The 21,414-nt window shown below is 34.0% G+C and overlaps 1 protein-coding gene across 1 annotated transcript; it reads right to left on the bottom strand.

The window, feature by feature from the left end:
* Window positions 1-162: 162 nt before the first annotated feature.
* LOC100370731 (NADPH--cytochrome P450 reductase-like) lies at window positions 163-21,187 on the bottom strand. The gene is made up of 13 exons (XM_085491062.1): window positions 21,093-21,187; window positions 14,766-14,940; window positions 14,128-14,182; window positions 13,766-13,894; window positions 11,655-11,804; window positions 9,990-10,114; window positions 8,861-9,049; window positions 8,002-8,118; window positions 7,287-7,405; window positions 6,574-6,905; window positions 6,032-6,296; window positions 4,035-4,263; window positions 163-3,124 (listed from the first exon to the last, which is right to left on the bottom strand). Exons 2-13 carry the CDS (start codon window positions 14,930-14,932, stop codon window positions 2,980-2,982), a joined length of 2,022 nt encoding a protein of 673 aa, XP_085347188.1. The 5' UTR covers window positions 14,933-14,940; window positions 21,093-21,187; the 3' UTR covers window positions 163-2,979.
* Window positions 21,188-21,414: the final 227 nt, after the last annotated feature.

Genomic DNA, 21,414 nt, shown 5'->3' with positions numbered 1-21,414 from the left:
ATATCGACTACAATGTACTAATCACATTTCAATGAAATTTTCGAATTGGTAAGCAGTACTTATAACCCCTACTTTTAGGAAAAGATGGGCTCTACAGATGTGAGCATTTCAAGAATACTTTGTCACATGATACTGTTGCACCAATAGCAATGAGGCTAAGAGTGTCTTGTACAAATCATTAATTACATCCAATATCTATGGAACAGACAACTTCGCACATACACTCACTAAAAATTTTTGGCTATAAAACAAAACATTCAGTGCCAGTTCAGCTGCTATAAAGGACATTCTAAAATATATACCGGTAGCTGTAGTCTGGAAACTATTTAAAATGGGCAAAGGACTTGCTGTAGTGAATGAGTGTAGGGAAATCTATTCTTAGCATTAGGAGTAATCTGTTAATCAACTTTATAATCAAAATGACTCAGTATGACAGTGGTTTATACCCATCCAATTCATTACGATGTTACAGAAGTGACTTGTATTGGTAGTTGCAAAGCATTTTACATTCATAAATTTCATAAGAAAAAATGTTTTATTCCTACTTTTGGATATTTATCAGTTTGTTCAAAATATGCATGTATAATTCATATTTCATTAAAAAGATTAAAACAAGCAAAATATTATCACATTTTATACAATTTTCAGTAAAGGGATAACCCTATTAGGGACGACGTCAAAAGATCGATGTCGGATAAAAAACTTGTTTGCTTTAGTTTGGGGGTAGGGGGTTTTGATCTCAAAAAGTTTCTATCCTACAAAAACGATTTTATTTTTTAATGAAGTCAAAAAAATCTTGGAGTATTTGTTATTCGTTTTTTTCTATCCAATCATAGCCAAAAATAACAGAAAATAAAAAAAAACACATCCAAGACGAGAAAATGGTTTGGTCCGAGTGTAAAGTCTTTTTACACCCACCCGGTAACCAACTGCTATGCCATACTACCGGTACTGTCGGATTATCAATTTGTATTTAATAGTGAATGTAGTCTGACGCCATGGTCAATATTTATCAATTAAGTTTCAGTGGGGGGTAGGGGGGTTTGGGAAAAAACTAAAGGAATTAAGTTTTTTATCCTACATTGAACTTTTGATGTTGTCCCTTAAGATGGCCATTTTATATGCAATTTACATCACTGGAATTGATCAGTACATGCGTTTAAAATGATACTGTGAATTAAAGAGTGCACCATTTATCGTTATTGAAACGTGAATCAATGACGGTCTTCGTTCAGGTTTTTGTGACTGTCAATTACAACTAGATGTAGACGAATTATAATTAAATGTTAGGGGAGTATTTTCCATGTTGAAACATTATTTCAGTCAAAGTGACACCATCTAGGAATTACATCTTTCTAGTATCGCATTTCCAACCCTAATTGTGTGGGAGGATGTGATCCATACAACGCAATTTTATGATTTGAACACTTCTTCTTGTAGTTTACAATATTGACACCTGATGCAGTACTTTGTGAAATGCATGTACTAATCAATTCCAGTGACGTTACATTTGATACAGCACTTGCATCACAAATATATGATGAAATGCAGCGTAAAACAATATTTTATTCAAGTACAAATCACATTTTTCTCAAATTTCATATAATTTACTATGATTTATGGATTAATATTTTGAAAAATTTCAAAATAAGAAAGGAGGGACTTTATTGCCCTTTTTTTATTAGGTTCTTATTGAAATACTAGAGAAAATGAAGACCCAAAAACTTTATATTTCTATGAGGTAGGCGAATCTCTGCAAGAAAGATGTTATTGGCTAATCTTCAAACTCCAAATTACTGAAATATTGTGTATTTATTATATTACAATAATTGAAAGATCAATGTCGGCCAAATAATGGATTACCCCCCGTTCACCTGAAAGGCCTCTCCCACAGCAAACTTTGAGGGCGCAAACTTGTGAAAAAAAGATTTATTTACCCTTATTACCGGTAATTACAGATTTAAAATTTTTTTTTATTATGTATCACAAAATGTGTATTTTCAGGGGAGATTTCAACGTGACTGGAAAGGAATCTCAAACATCCATCCATTGTGATAATAAACACTTGCTGATATCAGTCATTGCATTTCTTCGGTTATCGACACCTCCAAACCAAAAGGTATATAAAGAAATCATGGCTCATGTAAAAAATAGTCTAAGAACTTCTGGCAGGTACCAAGAAACAGCCGTTATTTAAATACATAATGTATCTATTTTAAAAGTCACGAATGAATCAATATGTTGGTTACTCTCCTCTTGTCAACAACTTTGGATAAAAGTAGTTCCTCAAATATCAATCGAAATAAGCTATGCTGACCTGCTATGCCAAAGCACAAGTCAGTTTGCAACATGCATTTGATTTTGTAAACAATGGAACATGACGTGCCAACTAAGTCTCTTTGAATACATGGAATTCAGAAAAAGAGTCATCACTATAATTCTCCAAAACCACACCTAGTTTTCAGTGGTGTAATGGCAGTACTACAAGAGCATTCACCACTGGAAACAAACACTGATCAGTATAAATTATTATTGAAAAGTCATCTTTTGGATTTACAACATTTTTTGTTTATATTTAATTTAGAAAATATACATATAGATATTAAACAGTTAACGACAATTACAGTTATTTCTTCAGATGATAGCTCTGTTTGAACTTATAGACCCTTTGTATATGACATCATAAATGCATTTGAACCAATATGGCTCTCAATTTCAGGACAACAACATTTGAAATAGCTATCATGCAAAGGGGTCTGTTGGTCATGTCCATCCTTTAATAGAAACATTTTGGTTTCAGAAATAGTAAAAATGGACCTCAAATAGAATAGTATCTTTATAATTTACATACGTACTTGTGTTGTAAAATGTGCGTTCATCAAATTTTTATATTACCAATGGAATGGGAAAATGAGGTCAACTGAAACGTGGAATGTCAGCAATTTTCAATTTCCGTTTCATACATCCGTAGTAAATTATTTAACTCCATACATCAGCGGCGTATCTTCCTTTAGATTGTAATTTCTTCATGTAATCTTCTGCCTGTGCCCTATCCTTGCCGCCTTCTTCCATTATCACCTCTCTTAGCACTTCATTGACATCTCGTGCCATGTTGCGGGCATCACTACATGAAAAAGAAAACAAACCAATGTAAATGTTAGTCCAAAGTTGAACTTTTTAAAAAAAAAATTTAATGCAATATTTTGCAGATTTATATGTACTTTTCTATAATTTCTTTGTTGATTTTGGGTCGAATATAATTTTGAATCAAAATTGGATCTATTCTGTGCAATGTGATATAACTTGACTTTGGCATTCAGAGCTAAGTGACTTTGCACTTAAAATCACAAAGGACACACAGACGAAAACAAAATATTAATTAAATGCATTTATTTTGCAACCTCCTTCTAAAGCTTCGTAAACATCATTGGCATTACATCCTCATGCAGTCACTGCTTCGCCTGACAAGGTTGCTCCAAACCCAACACATGCCTTATCATCTTGTTGAAAACAGAGATTTTTGCTAACAATGCAAACATGGCTTTGATAGTCGGTATTACCATGATCACCAAAATGAATATTTATTGAAACTCGTTACAAGAAGGCGTGAACTTTGCGAATTCACAGTATTGATCTTGTCGATGAGACATACACAATTCTGTGAGGAGTTGGTGAGGTCAGATGCTGTTCGGTCGGCGAGGGCCTCCTCATACCTACATGACAGGCTAGTCACTGCTCTGCATGTTCGAAAACCTCACTCAAGCCTTCCCATAGTTACATGACAAGTACTCTGATGTTATTGACACTGATGATGGAACTTTCACAGAAATATGACTTCAATACTCTTGCAAAGTATGCATTCTGTGATGGGATGATGTAATCGTCATCACATTCCACCATGCACGAATTATAGAAATTTTAAACCTTATGTCTCTGACAACCTTTGGGGCTATGTGCCAACTTTGAACAGAATTGGTTATGTAATACGTTTGCATTAGTAGAAGAGATATTATATTTAAATACAGAAATCTTACCCGCATATATATAAATGAGCTCCAGTCTCAAGTAAATTCCAAACTGAAGTTTTATTTTGTTTGAGTAAATGTTGTACATAAACTTTCTTTGGTCCATCTCTAGAGTATGCAACATTCAGTTCGGTTAACGAATTTTTGTTTTTATAATCTTCTAATTCCTCTTGATAAATGAAATCTTGTGCTTTATATCGACAGCCGAAGTACAGTACGGTTTGACCCATGTCTTTGCCTGTAAATGATATGAGGTTTAATACATATTGTGTAGATATTCTAGGCAATAGTAATATACATTTGTAACTGTGTAGCGATTCAGTGCAATGGTGATATTACTGTTGCAATTCTAGGCAACTAGGCAATAGTAATATACATTAGTAACTGTGTAGCGATTCAGTGCAATGGTGATATTACTGTTGCAATTCTAGGCAACTAGGCAATAGTAATATACATTTGTAACTGTGTAGCGATTCAGTGCAATGGTGATATTACTGTTGCAATTCTAGGCAACTAGGCAATAGTAATATACATTTGTAACTGTGTAGCGATTCAGTGCAATGGTGATATTACTGTTGCAATTCTAGGCAACTATGCAATAGTGATATACATTTGTAACTGTGTAGCGATTCAGTGCAATGGTGATATTACTGTTGCAATTCTAGGCAACTATGCAATAGTAATATACATTTGTAACTGTGTAGCGATTCAGTGCAATGGTGATATTACTGTTGCAATTCTAGGCAACTATGCAATATTAATATACATTTGTAACTGTGTAGTGATTCAGTGCAATGGTGATATTACTGTTGCAATTCTAGGCAACTAGGCAATAGTGATATACATTTGTAACTGTGTAGCGATTCAGTGCAATGGTGATATTACTGTTGCAATTCTAGGCAACTAGGCAATAGTGATATACATTTGTAACTGTGTAGCGATTCAGTGCAATGGTGATATTACTGTTGCAATTCTAGGCAACTATGCAATAGTGATATACATTTGTAACTGTGTAGCGATTCAGTGCAATGGTGATATTACTGTTGCAATTCTAGGCAACTAGGCAATAGTAATATACATTTGTAACTGTGTAGCGATTCAGTGCAATGGTGATATTACTGTTGCAATTCTAGGCAACTAGACAATAGTGATATACATTTGTAACTGTGTAGCGATTCAGTGCAATGGTGATATTACTGTTGCAATTCTAGGCAACTAGGCAATAGTAATATACATTTGTAACTGTGTAGCGATTCAGTGCAATGGTGATATTACTGTTGCAATTCTAGGCAACTAGACAATAGTGATATACATTTGTAACTGTGTAGCGATTCAGTGCAATGGTGATATTACTGTTGCAATTCTAGGCAACTAGACAATAGTAATATACATTTGTAACTGTGTAGCGATTCAGTGCAATGGTGATATTACTGTTGCAATTCTAGGCAACTAGGCAATAGTGATATACATTTGTAACTGTGTAGCGATTCAGTGCAATGGTGATATTACTGTTGCAATTCTAGGCAACTAGACAATAGTAATATACATTTGTAACTGTGTAGCGATTCAGTGCAATGGTGATATTACTGTTGCAATTCTAGGCAACTATGCAATAGTGATATACATTTGTAACTGTGTAGCGATTCAGTGCAATGGTGATATTACTGTTGCAATTCTAGGCAACTAGACAATAGTAATATACATTTGTAACTGTGTTGCGATTCAGTGCAATGGTGATATTACTGTTGCAATTCTAGGCAACTATGCAATGGTTATATACATTAGTAACTGTGTAGCGATTCAGTGCAATGGTGATATTACTGTTGCAATTCTAGGCAACTATGCAATAGTGATATACATTAGTAACTGTGTAGCGATTCAGTGCAATGGTGATATTACTGAGTGTAGCGATTCTAGGTAATGGTGATACCACTATATGTAGTTATTGAAGTCAATAGTACTATTTGAAATTAATTCATACACTTTAAATCATATACGAAGATTACCTGCTTCCTTAGCTTGATGTCTTTCTTGAATAAAACCTCTAAAAGGCGCTAAACCAGTTCCAGGTCCGATCATAATCACTGGTGTTGTTGGTTTAAACGGTAGTTTGAACTGTGATTTACGTACATAGATTGGTACTGTAGGTTTAAGCGGTCCATTTGGTATTTTATTCTTGAGCCAACTAGTAGCAACACCTTTGGCAGGCCTTCCAGTGCGTGTAGTGTAATCAACTAAAATTGCGGTAATATGAATGCTTTGTGGATGTAACTGAAAAGACAATACAAACCATTTATATATTAACCACGGTGGTCACACAATTATTACTATTATTATTGTTTGAGAAGCCAGACACTGAAATGACTACTTTCATAAATTCTCAACATACTTTGATAAAGTCCAAGCATACTTCCATAAAGTGCCAACATACTTAAACAAAATTTATTTTAGAAAACTATATCTTCATGTTGAAGAATAAATATTTAACCATTTTTTTTTTTTTTTTTTATAAAACTCCCAGGTGATCTTGAACAGAGCATGTACATACCTTAGGTGATGAAGCAATTGAATAATATCGGGCCTGAAGCCTTGGTAACATTTCAAGGAGATGATCAATCGGTGGCCTAAAAGACGGCAGATCACGTAGGATAGTTAAAATATCACGTTGATCAGCAAGTACCCAATCGGCGTACTGTTTCTTTCCTTCTGGAGTCGGTGATGTAATTGCCAAGATGAATTCTTTGTCTTTAGGGTCGCTGGCGTATTCTACTAAATCTCGTAGTACGTTGGTACGTGGAGGACTGGTTATGTCTAAATAATGCGATAATGCTGTGCGATAACTACACGGACACGGAAATGGATGTTTCTTACTGGCTTCCTCTGAAAATAAAAATATATTCCACTAGATCAATTTTTGTAGCTACACACAGCTGCTCCAGTTCAAAGCATACTGTATCCTACAGTTTGTTGCTAAAAATTTTTGAGATTTGATAATTTTAAGGCATTCATGCAGACAAGTTTCTTCCGAAATTTAATTGGTTTACAGTGTCACCTGACCTCAGGCAAAGAATTGTCTGTGCGTCTTCCAAGCACATTCATAGCCATTGATCACCACCAATGATTGGCTGTCTCAATAGTTGCAATATTTTTACTTTGGAATTTGTTCAAACTTTTTGGGAGAAAAAAAAAATGTCACACAAAGTAGAGTGAAGGAAAAGAAATTGGCCACGCAGATTTATAATTTAATAACATTATACTTACCATCTACATTAAGCAATGAAAATACAGTATCCAGATCAATGGACAATATGTCACCAATTCCATTAACTAATTCACTGTCATTAATGGGATATACAGCTACATGGTCACCAGACTCATACCTGTAACAAAGTGATACAATTATAACCAATCAAATCAAGTATTGTATCGTATTTCAAGACCTTAATGTAAGCTGCTATTTGATTGGCCAGCAAATCAAACAAAATCAGATTACCTATGTTTTCAATAAAGAAACTCTCTGTTATGACTCCACTAATAGTGAGCTCTCAAGCCAAGGTATTGAGCAATTGCTTGGAACAAAAGATAGCTTCATTGCCAATAGTCTTATTCATTCCATTTTGAATTATTTCTAAAACTTGTTTCTTGTTGTGTGTTTTTTTTTTATTGTGTTGTTAATTGATTAGTTTCTTGACCATGTGTGTTTTGTGTCATATAAATTATCTATCTATCTATGTATAGATTTGGAGACAAATAATAATCACAAATTCACAAAATAGTCTTGTTCAAAATCAGCACTTTCTTTCAAAAATGGCCAAATATTTTGAGTAAAAATTGAAAATTGACTCCAAAATTAGGATTAATTTCCGGAAATATTGAAGATAAAAAAAAAAGTGCAGACAAATTAGTTCAAGAAAGTTTGGTGGTGAGAAGGTTAATAACTAGAGTCTATCTGTGGAAAAGTAGACAGAATACAAACCTTATTTTGGATCCAGTAATGTCAAATTCAAGATGCATACATGACCTATCACCTCCTTTGTGTAGCTCACGATTAACAATAACCGGAGAGAGGTATGGATTCTTAGCATCATAAGGACTGTAACAAATGGAAATAACTTTGTTAGAACTGTCAACATTATGGAAATATTACCATGTCATACAAAAATATTGGGACTTTTTATCAGTATATTGGGGGCAGCAATGCATGCTGGAACCTGGTGGAATTCCTCATTAAACCCTTTGAGTGCCAGATATTTTTGTCGCCCAAAATTCAACCTAAATCTTTTCACATTTTGTAAAATTTCATCAAATCATCATTGAAGCATACAGACAAGATCAGATATTACTTTTAGTTTTGGATCAAAAGCTTTGTCAATTTTTATCAACATTTCATAAGAGAAACAGACTGTACAGAATAAGTTTGTAGATGGTGAGAAAAGTTGACGGTGTAGTGTAAGGAATTGCTACAAATATGTACAGTGGACATATGGTGGATACAATTTTGGAATCATTGTCCCTGAGAGAAATTAATAAAAAACAATTAACACCATTTATAGATAAAACCTGCATCATTTTTGAAGCATTTTTTCAAAAAATTTAATCAAGGTCTGTAGGCAATGAAAAACTCTGTCCATTTGGTCCAAAATTATCAAAGAAATAATTACAATAACATGTGCAAAATATTTAAAAATTTAACAGGAAGAATTTACATTACAATGCAGTCTGTTGGAATATTAACAAAATTTGAAAAACACAGAAAATTTATTTTTACTCCTCAAATGATCCAAACAATGTGTTTTCACGCATTCTAACAAACATCAAAATAAAACTTCACTTACGGCTTCTGGTTTTGGAATGACTTAAGTCGAGCCACTTCACCAGTAAATATTTTCTCTTTAGGTATATCTTCATGTACAGTAACTGCATACTGCCGAACACTGCCCTCTTCACCGGTAGCCTCAACACCAAAGTGTTCACATACTGTCGGCCAAAATGATTCGCGCCACGTTACAAAGTCCTCCTCTAAACTGATGAAAATAGAAAAAGATGCAACTTAAGGCCAGGAAAAAAAAATTCTCTGTTTCTCATTTCATGGAAATTTTAAAATGAGGCGGCTAGGCGATTTTTTTTTTTTTTTTTGAATATTGAGCTCAAATGGGAGAAATTTGAGACAAGTGCGAGTACAAGCGCATTTTGGAATGCTTTAGAAGGAAAAAAAACATCTGAGGCGCATAGTTCAAAATGATGCGCGCGGAAACGAGAAACAGAGATATTTTTTTTCTCAGCCTAACTATCATGAACTTGAATAAGTCCCCAAAGACAACATTCAACACAATATAAACATGGCAATTTTATCACACTTGGCAGTAAGAGTTCCTTAGGGTCTAGTCCCCCACAAATCCTAACCTTGCCTCATTGCCCTTCCCTTTTCAATTGTATTTTCCCCTCTTTGGAATAGTCAATTTATTTGGAGGGCATATACAATAACATTGGGGGGGACTGGAGTGTTAGGGTATGGGTAGGGGGCTTAAGGATCTCTTACCCACTTGGCCAATAAAATGCCCTGCTTGAAACTTCAATAAGGAAGTTGATACTATTGTAACAAAATACTAATTTCAGAAAATACATTATTATTATATTAATTATAAGGGTCAATATTATTCATACAATTCTTATAAGTACATGAAAGAATATGCATTAATTTGCTCAGAAAAACAATTCTCCAACTAACATTTGTTTTTGATAAATTTATTTGCCAAACTTTTTTCTTTGACAAAATTACTGTGAATAAATCCACCTCTCCAAAAATATGGGCATTGTTATATGCAAGTTACTCATTATTATGCAAATTAGATATTGTGCAGATTGGACATTATTATGCAAATAAATAGCTTTGGCTACCAATGCTGTCAAGCCTATTTGTTCAAAGACCAAGACATTATGGCAAGATAATAAAACGATACTTACTTTCCATCATCGTCTCCTAATCCAAGTTCAAATACACGTGTACCACCAAGTTCTTCTAGTTTACTGTCTACAAATTTACCCATTGTATTATAATTCTCATACGTCTTGTTACCCAAACCAAACACCTACAACAAACAGCAAATATTAACTTTCTCACCCAAATTTGTCTGCATCTTTTTTAGTCCCTGTTTGAACGTAGTCCGAAAACAGGGACTTATGTTTTGACCTTTGTGCGTCCATGCATGCACTTGTATCTTAGACATGCCTGGACCAATCACAATCAAACATCCCACATACATCATACATAATATTATACATATGCACATCAATTTGTTTCAAGATCTGATTCAAGATGGCCGAATGGTTGCCATTTTTATGGATGGATTTTGTTTAAACTTGGTACATACGCTGGAAATTATGGGACCTTGATGCACGTTATTATTTAAATATTATTTTTCAGATCCAATTTAAAACGACCGACCGGTGGCCATTTTGTTTTAATGAATGTAATTCTAGTGCCATATCTCTGCCATGCTTTGACTGATTATGATCAAATTTTATATATTCATTATACATGACAGATGCATGTATATTGGTTTGACCATCTGATTCAAAATGGTCAAATGGCAGCCATTTTTGATAAATAATCAAAAATCATGCATTTCTGGCATTCCAGAACTGGATCTTGGCGTTTATGGATGGATTTTGTTCAAACTTGGTACATATACATTAGAGATTATGGGTTTCTGATGCACGTGGCCATAGCGTGTCATTATTTACAAACAAGCATCTACCCATGGGTCTTTGTGTTTTTAGTGTGCATTGTTTAGGACTCAATTTACGCGCATATGTACCTACATATGTACATTTACTATTACCACAGTGCAATATGTTTTCCTTGTGATGAGATAGAATATCAAAATTCATCCATAGAAGATTTTACACAGAGAAAATATAATCTAATATTTGTGGCCTGTGACAATATCATTTATTTGTCTCACCATGTGAGTGGGGATACATCAACTATTTTCAATGTACAGGTATGATAAACAATGCTATTGGTATTTATTGTTTTATAAATTAGAGTAATCAATTAGATTAAATGTCACAGGCATTTTATATGGATCTTGTATGGAAATGCTTTGGCAACACATTACGAGTTAGTGGTGACCTGTGCATGCCATTTTTTTGTTCGAAGCTAGTGCTGATCTAGCCTGACGAGTCACGCCCTCCGCAGTGCTTCAAACCCAACACACGCCTAGACAGAACGATGTAGTTTTTCACTTCCCCCGACAATTTTTTGTCTGTACCAATCAAATTGCAGGAACGTCAAAAAGTAACCATTCACAGTTTATTTTGTTCGTTGACATAATGTGTGATAAGGTGCTGGCGAATTCCCACCCAATGTTTATCATCTTGTTGAAAACAGTCTGTGATTTTTGCCGACAATGCAAACACGGCTTTGATTGACGATGTTACCAGGACCACAAAAATGAATATTCATTGAAACTTATTACAAGAAGGTGTAAACTTTGCGAATTCGCAGTATTGATCCTGTTGACGAGACGTACACTATTCTGTCAGGCGTTAGTGAGGTATCATTTTTTTCATCTTTTTACGCATATTAGTTGACAAAAACAAATCCATCGGTCTGTCTATACTCACCGCGTATTTGAGGTCATTAAGTTCAGAAGTACCATCCTCCAACCATTCATGGAATTCCTGTGCATTATCTGTTGGATCGCCTTCACCATACGTGGCCATACAAAATACAGCAAATGAATTTTCTATCTCTCCCATTTTAGAAAGATCTTCCTGTAAAACCAATTCAAATATAAATTGGTACTATACACGTGATAATTACACACATGTTTATAATTTTGTCACATTTGTTAACCATTGATTTTGGCTAAGTTAACACAAGACCTAAAGAAAGCTGATACGAATAAACTACTGTAAAATACTTTATTTTAGTTTGCTGAAAGGACTTTTTTGGTGTTTCGTATGGAATTTATTTTCACTGATTTTTGAGTTGCGTGTTAATAACAGGAAAAAAAGTATATTCGCTGGATTTTATTTTCACTGAATTATTCCTTAAGTGAAAAGTTCCAAGTGTCAGCAGGTGACCTGCTTACACATATAGAAGATATGGTATTTACAAATGGATGGTCGGTTATGCTTAAAAATTACATAAATGAGTCAATACAAGTGTAGTGTACTGAGGAATATTTTATTTTCGCTGAAGGGTCTCTCTGCAGTTGGTCAACTGCATCGTTTGGGGGCTTTGCTTTTAGGTAGGCAATTTTCCCCCAAGATAAACATTGTAATCCTCAATACTGGTTCATATCTCATTGTTCATATCATTGTAGTTACAGTGCTCGCTGTTTCTACCTCATAGCTAACTGATTTCTTTGTAGTTGCAGTCACGCTGTTTCTACCTGTAGAGCTACATGTACCTCTACCTACTAATCCTTGTTCTTGTAGAGCTACAGTCACGCTCTTTTTCTACCTTGTAGTTGCAGTCATGCTGTTTTTCTACCTTGTAGTTGCAGTCACACTGCTTCTACCTACATTTACTAATTCTAACAATATCATTTGAGGGCTAGTATAGTTTTTTGAACAATGTCGTTTTACATGCCTTTTATTTCAGTTAAATATTTATTTCTCTGTGTTTATTCTACTGTTTTCATGTCTGGGTGCTCACCGTGTCACCATGCAGTGTGTATCACCTATTGTTATGTTTCATGTCTGGGTGCTCACCGTGTCACCATGCAGTGTGTATCGCCTATTGTTATGTTTCATGTCTGGGTGCTCACCGTGTCACCATGCAGTGTGTATCGCCTATTGTTATGTTTCATGTCTGGGTGCTCACCGTGTCACCATGCAGTGTGTATCGCCTATTGTTATGTTTCATGTCTGGGTGCTCACCGTGTCACCATGCAGTGTGTATCGCCTATTGTTATGTTTCATGTCTGGGTGCTCACCATGTCACCATGCAGAGTGTATCGCCTATTGTTATGTTTCATGTCTGGGTGCTCACCGTGTTACCATGCAGAGTGTATCGCCTATTGTTATGTTTCATGTCTGGGTGCTCACCGTGTCACCATGCAGTGTGTATCGCCTATTGTTATGTTCGCTGTTTTTTCTTGTGTAGCGCAGCTTAGGTGGGACACGGTGAGCGTCCCTTATGCCAATAAAATATTCTATACTGTAACTTGAGTGTTTGTGTCGTAAACCAGCAAATATACCTTTTTCGATATTTAACATTGAACTCTTCAAAAATCAGTGAAGATAAACGCCATAGAAAACACTTCAAATTTCTTTTCAGTAAAAATTAATTCCAGCTAAAATAAATTATTTTACAGTACACAAAATCTCATAGAAATCTTTGTTTTTAGGTTCACGAGTGCTTTTAATAGAAATGGACTCATAATATTGACTTTGCGGAATTTGTGAAAACAATTTCAAAATACTGATACAAATTTTTTTGAAATTCACAAGTATTTGTCTCTTCTAAAATGAAAACCGTTTACAGTATACAGCTATGGTAGCAACCCAGAAATGCGGACAATTTAAAAGTATTATAAATTGTTGATACTTTGATATGAAAATCATCAAAATATGTAAAAAAGTTCAAAACTTGCTTGGTTACCGCAATTGTTTTTTTATACTTTTAAATATCCAATCACAGAGAATAACATTTAAGGATATTATCTGCATCCATCTTTAAACCAAACTATATAGAATATACTGAAAAGAAAGTAAACAGAACAAACCATTTCACACTCTTCTGGATCTGCCACCAAAGCCTTCATTCCATAACGCTGTGCGTCTTTAGCAAGACGACCGGCGAACTCCTCAGCTGTACCAGTCTGTGATCCATAAAACACTATCATGTTTTTCCCCTGAAACAAACGCATATGATACATCAGAGCTTGCAAAATATCTGTTACAAGTCACTCAGAGTCGGAGAGATCAATTAAGCCCCACAAGCACAACAACCTATTTGAAGGCAATATTGTCATATTAATTTTATATTGAAAATAGCGTAATTTGGCATTGGAGAGCTTGTTTATCCATTGTTAATACATGTTACTGGTACATGCTTTACAAACTAATAACTTACAAATATACTTACTGAATTTCGCATTTTATTTATAAAACTTGGATCATTACTCCTACCACTTGCTGGCCTGATTAATATAAAACAGATATCAATCAGATGTCAAATAAAATAACTAAAGTGTAGCAAATACGAGGATGTTGAAATGTTATTTCCAAAAAGATTGCATGGAGTGATGTCATGCAAGTGATTTAAAATTGGCAGCCATCTTGGCAAACAATGTAAAATACCTGAATGAAACTCATTTAAGACATAATTACTAGATTATGCAACAGCATTTTATCGGAGGTTTTTGCTCCTCTCACCAATTAACAGAAAAATATCTTCGTTATGTTTATACAGTTGTGACTGAATGAAATCGAAAAGTTAGGCCTGGTTCTTTCATACCCCAGATGGAACCACACCCTTTACCCTTGATCACTCACTCGTTCAGACAGTCGGGTCTCTATAAGTTCGGCAACCCTAAGGATACATCAGAGCTGAACACGCTTACAAATTAGGCTGGCAAGGAGTTATCAAACTCGGCTCAAGCTGAATATTTACACAGTCATTTTTGCTGGATTCAATCTAACCCCTCCAACCCCCCACATTTGTAATTATTGTGTTGGGGAGAACGATAAGCATAAGTTGCTATGCATGCATCTAATACTTACATAACTGTTAACTTTTTCACTGTTGGTGAATCATGTGTTTTCTCTCCACGAAAAAAGAACCAATAAATAACAATTCCTAAACACGTACATAGTAAAAATATATCCATCATTCCAATGATGGCTTCCTCTGGCACATCGGGTGATTGTTGTGCATCTTCTGACTCCATCGTGTGATCTAAAAATAGACAAAAATGCCATTATTTTTTTTTATGCCTATCATGGTAAATTTATATTAAAATAGAAGTCACTATTTTAAATCTGTAGCAAACAATCAAAGAAATAAAATAAGCGAAGTCGTTGCACAGTACACAAGATTCAACGCATTCTACACTTGTTGTTGCATGGGACTCGCATGTCACATCACAATGTCAGTGACAATGATTTGATAGTGCAGGCATATGTCACACTAAAATTCTATAATCTTTTAGTATGAAATCTGTCGTTGTGTAATCACCAATGATAGTTATCCACAAAAAATATGCATGTTGATTACATAATTTTATGCAAATTACCAATAAATTAACAGCAACACAAAATGCGCTAAAATACGCTAAAATATCAACACTTATACAATGAATGGTAATGTACTACATAATTTTAAGGTATTTGAACAGCAGAGCATATAAGAAGCCTTTTGAAGATATCATCATGAAATGAACAAATCTGAGAGAATTACCTGAGCTACCTATATGTATAGTATCAAAGCAATTGGACTTGCGGTTTTCAACAAGATGTTGAAAATATCACATTTTACCAAAAATGACAAAAAATATTCATCGAAAATTAGAGAATTGAAGTTACCATCATGAAGTGAACAAAGGTATGCCCAAGGTACATATACACCAAGTATCAAAGCAATGAGAATTGTAGTATGATAAGCTTAACGGCAGAACTAAAATGTAATCTACTCAACTGTCAAACAGAAAATGAGCGAATCAGGAGAGAGAGATAACCAACCAGTCAATATTAAATTTGGATTGTTAATTTATAACCAAATACATCCAGTAATCTTGCAGGTAAATTAAAACTATGATTCGATATCATGGGATTTCCATATGATAACCTTGAAGTAAGATTTCCTATATATGCATCAGTTTATAATGAAAATAAAATTTAAAACGATCCAGCATACAATGTTTACATTTTTGGTTTATGTGTGCTTTTTTTAAAGATGTGTTTCTAGCAAATATACTTATTTATTTACAGACTTATTATTATATCTGATAAAATTTGGATTTTTGTTTGGTCACATGTACCATAGTTTGAAGTGAATGATTATAAACATAGACATCCAGTATTAACCCTTCAAGTGTACATGTATGTTATAGCCAGAAAATGAAAAAATGTCTGTGTAAAATATATACTGAAATGCAAGACAATAGTTGCTAGTTTTCAGTCACAGATTTGTAGTCTTTTTTATTTGGTGATTATTTACATCTATGGCAATGAAAACAGAGAAATTGGCAATTAAAAGTTGATAGATTTGTAGAAATTTAGCCTGTCAATGTTGTTCCTGTTCAAAATAACAGGTAGACAGGTGGGCAAATGTGACCAACTTATGACCACCATGTGATAGTAATCAGTGATTCAAACATGTACAATGTATGATCAAATTCAGAGTTTAGAGGGGGGGGCAAAGGATTATTTTCGTTCAACGTAATTGCATTATTTTTTTGTTCGTACAACGTAAATTGAAAAAATAAATTTCGTAATTCTGTAATCACAGGCTAGACGTACAACGTAATCAATCAAATATTTTGTTCGTACACTGTAAAAATGTGTCATTTTTCTCGGTACGTACAAGAATTTATATCCAAATAAAAAAATCGTAAAGAATAATCCAGGGAAATTACATTTTAGAAATTGTAAAACGACTATATGACACAATTCACTGCAAAATTGAATGTCAAGCCGTAAAAGGCCCTCTAGCCGAATGAAGAGCATTACGAGGGTAATATGCGTATGCGTCTCTTCACACGGCGCAGCAATGGTGGAGAATTTGAGTCGGAGAGCTCTTCGGACCATTCAATGTTCCATTTTTTATCACCGTAAACTGTAAAAACGTCTTTTTTTTCCTTGTAAATTGTAAAAAGCCCTTTTTATTTCCCGTAAAACTGTACCAGCTACCCCCCTTGCCCCCCCCCTCAGTTTAGTATGTTCATAAGCAAGCCAAGTTTGCAGGAATAATCTCAATAACTTACAGTGATTAAAAAATTAAACTGCTTGAAGTCATTAACATTAAAACTTTGATTTACATTCTTGTCAAAGTTCGTAAGATTTTAAGGTGTATTTTGCAAATAAAATATTCTGGCATCTTGGACAAGATAAATGTAAACCTCAGTAACAAATTGACAGTTTTCACATCAGAAAAAATATATGTATATATATAAATTCTCATAAAAACGTCAGTTATCACAAACATACAACATTGTCTTCAAGTCTGTATAAAATAAATCTTGTGATTCCATTTAATTAATTTACATTACAATAGAAAGAAATGGTAAAATGGATTTGGGGAATGGTGACTAAAGTTGACAGACTTATGACCACCATGTGATAGTAATCAGTGACTCAAACTTTTGTGATTCAAAGTTCAAGTTCAGAATTTATAATGTTCATAAGCAAGCCAAGTTTGCATGAATAATCTCAATTACTTTTAATGATTAAAAAATTAATCTGCCAAGTTGTTAACAACATTGAAACTTCTATTCACATACTAGTCAAAGTCAGCATGATTTTAACAATATTTTGAAAATAAAATATTCTGGCATCGTGGTCAAGGTAAATGTAAAACTAAGTAACAAATTGGTAGTTTTTAGCGCCAGAGAATATATATGTGAAGAATTGGGCATCAAATTCGCACAAAAATATCAGTTATCACAAACATACATTATTGCCTTCAAGTCTAAATGGAATAAAACTTGTGATTCCATTTAATTAATTCACATTACAATAAAAAGAAATGATAAAATGGATTTCATGAAGAATAGCATTCTTGCTTCAAATTTCACAACAACAGCGAAAGATCACACCCATACTATTCACAAGATTAGATTCTGTATTAAGTGGTCAAAGGGCACACCTGAGGTGGAAGCTAATAAAAGATCACACATACACCAGCAATCTACCATGTACATGTACATTAAATGATTTAATGTAGATACCCAGCATATATGTAGTCACAAACTATCAAGTGTCAGTCATCGCACCTATCGTCATTGTTATGGGATTCATGCAAATTCACTGTATTTTCGCTTGGAATTAATTTTTTTTTGCTGGTGGAATGATTAGGTGAAAAAAAAATCCAGTGAATATATCTTTTTTTCTATATTTTACATACAACTCATCAAAAGTCAGTGAAAATAAACTCCATACAAAACACCCAAAACGTCTTTTCAGCAACAATTAATTTCAGCTAAAATAAATTATTTTACAGTATGCAATGTGTGTAAAAAATACATTTACAATAAATGCAACAACTGTAGTAATTTCATCAGCAAACACTCGAGTGGTCAGCCATTTTTACTTAGCTTTATCAATAAAGTATCTTTTATTACAAGGTAGCTTTAACCTTTTTCACCACAAGTTCCCTCGTTTCATCAAAAATAGTCCTGTTTATAGTCTGTCTGCACATTCCTTTAGAAGATTAGGACAAAAATGGTCAAATTTTTTGAGTAAAAACTGAAAATTTACTCAAATTTTGTCTGTTGGCTCTAAAATTAGGGTTCAATTCTAGAAATATTGAAGAATACAAGAAAAAAGTGCAGACAAATTTGGGCAAGAATATCTGGTGGTGACAAGGTCGACATTACAAATCAATTTAAACAGTGCTGCCAAAGATTCATGAAAGAGGCTATGCATGTTGTGTAATATGCGATGAAGATCTCGCCGAATTGAAAAAGTTGTACGAATTATGAGATATACACAGAAATACATTAGAAATATTAATGCAAACGAGTCTGAGAAAAAACTGGTTTGAATTCATCTTGGGGTGCCTTGCTTAGTATAGTATCCATGTTTATTTGCGAAAGCATGAAATATGGCAATAATTTCATTTTTGCTTATGAAATATAACCTTTCCCAGCATTCACTGTATTCTGTGTGGTTCTGTGATGCTATGAAAAATGTGTATTATTGATGAGCATTCAGATTAAAATTTTCGTCACTTCCATCTTACTCAGATATCAAAGTGACATACTATTATCTAGATTTGCTCACAAGTCTTGTTATTGAAAATAAAAATGAAAAGAGCAAATAAATAATGGAATGATCATAAAAAAAAAAAAAAACTTGGATCCCAAAATTATGGCGATTACTGTTCAAAAACCCAGGGAAAGTTTCACATGTTCTGTATATACCAGTATAGTGTAATTAGGTGTAGCAAGGAATTTTTCCACACAAAAATAACAAAATGGACCAAATTTTGTTAGCAGTTGACTTAATGTTTCCCCCAACCAATTGTTTGGCTGTGAAAGTTCGGTATTTTTTTTTTCTGATTTGTATAAATCTGAAAAACCTGTTTCTCAACTTGTCTCTTTATTTAGTTTCAAGTCATATTCAAGATAGCTGACCCAATATCTATTGGAGATTACCGTAATCATATTTATTTGATTATCGCTTGTACGCCAAATGACTGTGCTCAGAACCCACACTGAGTGAGAGCATGGAACTACAATTGTACTTCCATGGTGAGAGTGCATGAGTACAATTTTCTTTATGGTGCTAGAATAACTCTTCAGTAAGGAAATGTACATGTATTCATTTCATTATTTACTGACAAACACAAACAATCATTTATATAGTACACAGTGAGAACAATAGTGAATGCTTGAATTTTCAAGTAAGCAACATACATTAAGGTTGTACAAGTGTGGAATCTATATCGAACATGGTGCGGAGCCTTAAACAAACATCTGACCTATATAATGACCTATTTTATTAACTAGTCCTCTCCGACCCTGTTGACTCTAATCTAGTGAGAGTTGCATAGTTTCACCGGTGATTCCCCAATTTCCAAGGTTAAATATATAACAGACAAAATCTTGTGCAGAACTGAATAAGTAACAGCTCCAGTTAAAGTCAACTCTGTTGAATCTGGGTTAACTAGTTTTTTTGCACTCTATTTGAACTTTGTGACCAATCTAAGGCATTGAACGCTTGTTCATTCCCACTGAGTTGTCTGTTTTGTTGAATTACCGTAGTCATGTTGGTCTGAAAATTTTCTTCCTTTTGGCGATTATTTGAATTTTCAGTAAGACACTGTATTAATTTGCTAATTTAATCGTTGTCACTGCCAGTTGGTGCTGTTTATTCATACCTTGTCTATACACAGTATATAGATACATATGGATGACTCATACCATATGTATTAAACCATGTGGTACTGTAAAATACTTTATTTTAGCTGGAATTAATTTTCGCTGACATTTTGGGTGTTTTGTATAGGATTTATTTTCAATGATTTTTGACGAGTTGAATGTAAAATTTAGAAAAAAAGTATACTCGCTGGATTTTATTTTTACTGAGTCGTTCCTTCAGCAAAAAAAGCAAAAATTAATTCTAAGCGAAAATAAAGTATTTTACAGTAATATAACGTAGTATATGAAAGAGGTATGTGATGAAAAAAAGACACAAGCATAAAATATTATTAGGTGGAATACGATTCTAGTTAAACAATATCACGTGTAACTATAGAATCCATGCATCAAGTGCCTGTGGATGGGTCTAAGCATGGATGTACTAACAAAGGATGAACTACTGACCAATTTCCTTTGATCTATCTGTTTTGCCGCTGATTATTTTGAAGTAATAAATAAACATTGATGTTCACTTCTAATTGAGTACATCCATGGTCTAAGCATTGATTAATAATTATACCATGCAAGTATAATAGGATTATATATCTAAGGTGACTCTATTGCATCACGTCATATTCAATGGTTCTTCAATTCAATTGTTACCTGAAGTGGATCGAGTATGAATGAGTTTGCGTCATTTGGACACTGTCTACTGAGACACCGTCCCTCAATATTGAGGGACGGTGACTGAGAGCACCGATATTCAAGGACAAACCAGGCATTAAAATCGTGAAGCACGTGTCTAACGATTTTGTCTTACGAAGATAACAGTAAAAGTATCGTATGTAATACATTATACATTTCATTGACAGTCTCTCTATGAATGGGTGACGGTAACTTAGAGTACGACCTTCAAACAATTCTTCAAGTTCACCGGCCGGGACGTGCATCGATGTACTTATCACATTTTAATTCAGAATGTAGTATATATATCACCATATATGAATGACTGTTAGAAACACGGCCTTACCTCTTAACAGCCCGGCAAAGAAAATTGTCACAATTCCCGAATAAGCTGTTGGATGATGTTACTAAAAAAATAACCGACGTGCACTTATTTGGGCAACGGTGAACTCACCTCAGGTCACCGGTTTGATGATGTCACGTGCCATGAGGTCATAGATTACTTTTTTTTTTTACTCGTGTTTTTTTTTTTACACCTTCAACTTTGACTGTTTTATTTATCTAATTTTGAACGATTTTATAATAATCTGATTAGCTTCTAAAATATTTTTTTCTAAAGATTATATTATAGGTTTATAAAAAAAATTATAGGATCTCAAGAAGTCTCG

The sequence above is a fragment of the Saccoglossus kowalevskii genome, chromosome 16 (assembly GCF_978046115.1).
Source record: "Saccoglossus kowalevskii chromosome 16, keSacKowa6.1, whole genome shotgun sequence".
Classification (NCBI taxonomy): domain Eukaryota; kingdom Metazoa; phylum Hemichordata; class Enteropneusta; family Harrimaniidae; genus Saccoglossus; species Saccoglossus kowalevskii.
Note: the sequence above shows the minus strand (reverse complement) of the source record. Positions and strands in the feature narration are given on the sequence as shown.

What these genes read in the sequence shown, in the direction of transcription:
- LOC100370731 (XM_085491062.1), bottom strand. Translation starts at nt 14,932, where the DNA reads ATGGAGTCAGAAGATGCACAACAATCACCCGATGTGCCAGAGGAAGCC. An exon ending in ATCCAGAAGAGTGTGAAATG is followed by an intron (nt 11,805 to 13,765) that starts GTTTGTTCTGTT and finishes TTGGTTTTACAG; the next exon opens with GAAGATCTTTCTAAAATGGG. An exon ending in ATTACTGGATCCAAAATAAG is followed by an intron (nt 7,406 to 8,001) that starts GTTTGTATTCTG and finishes ACTTTGTTACAG; the next exon opens with GTATGAGTCTGGTGACCATG.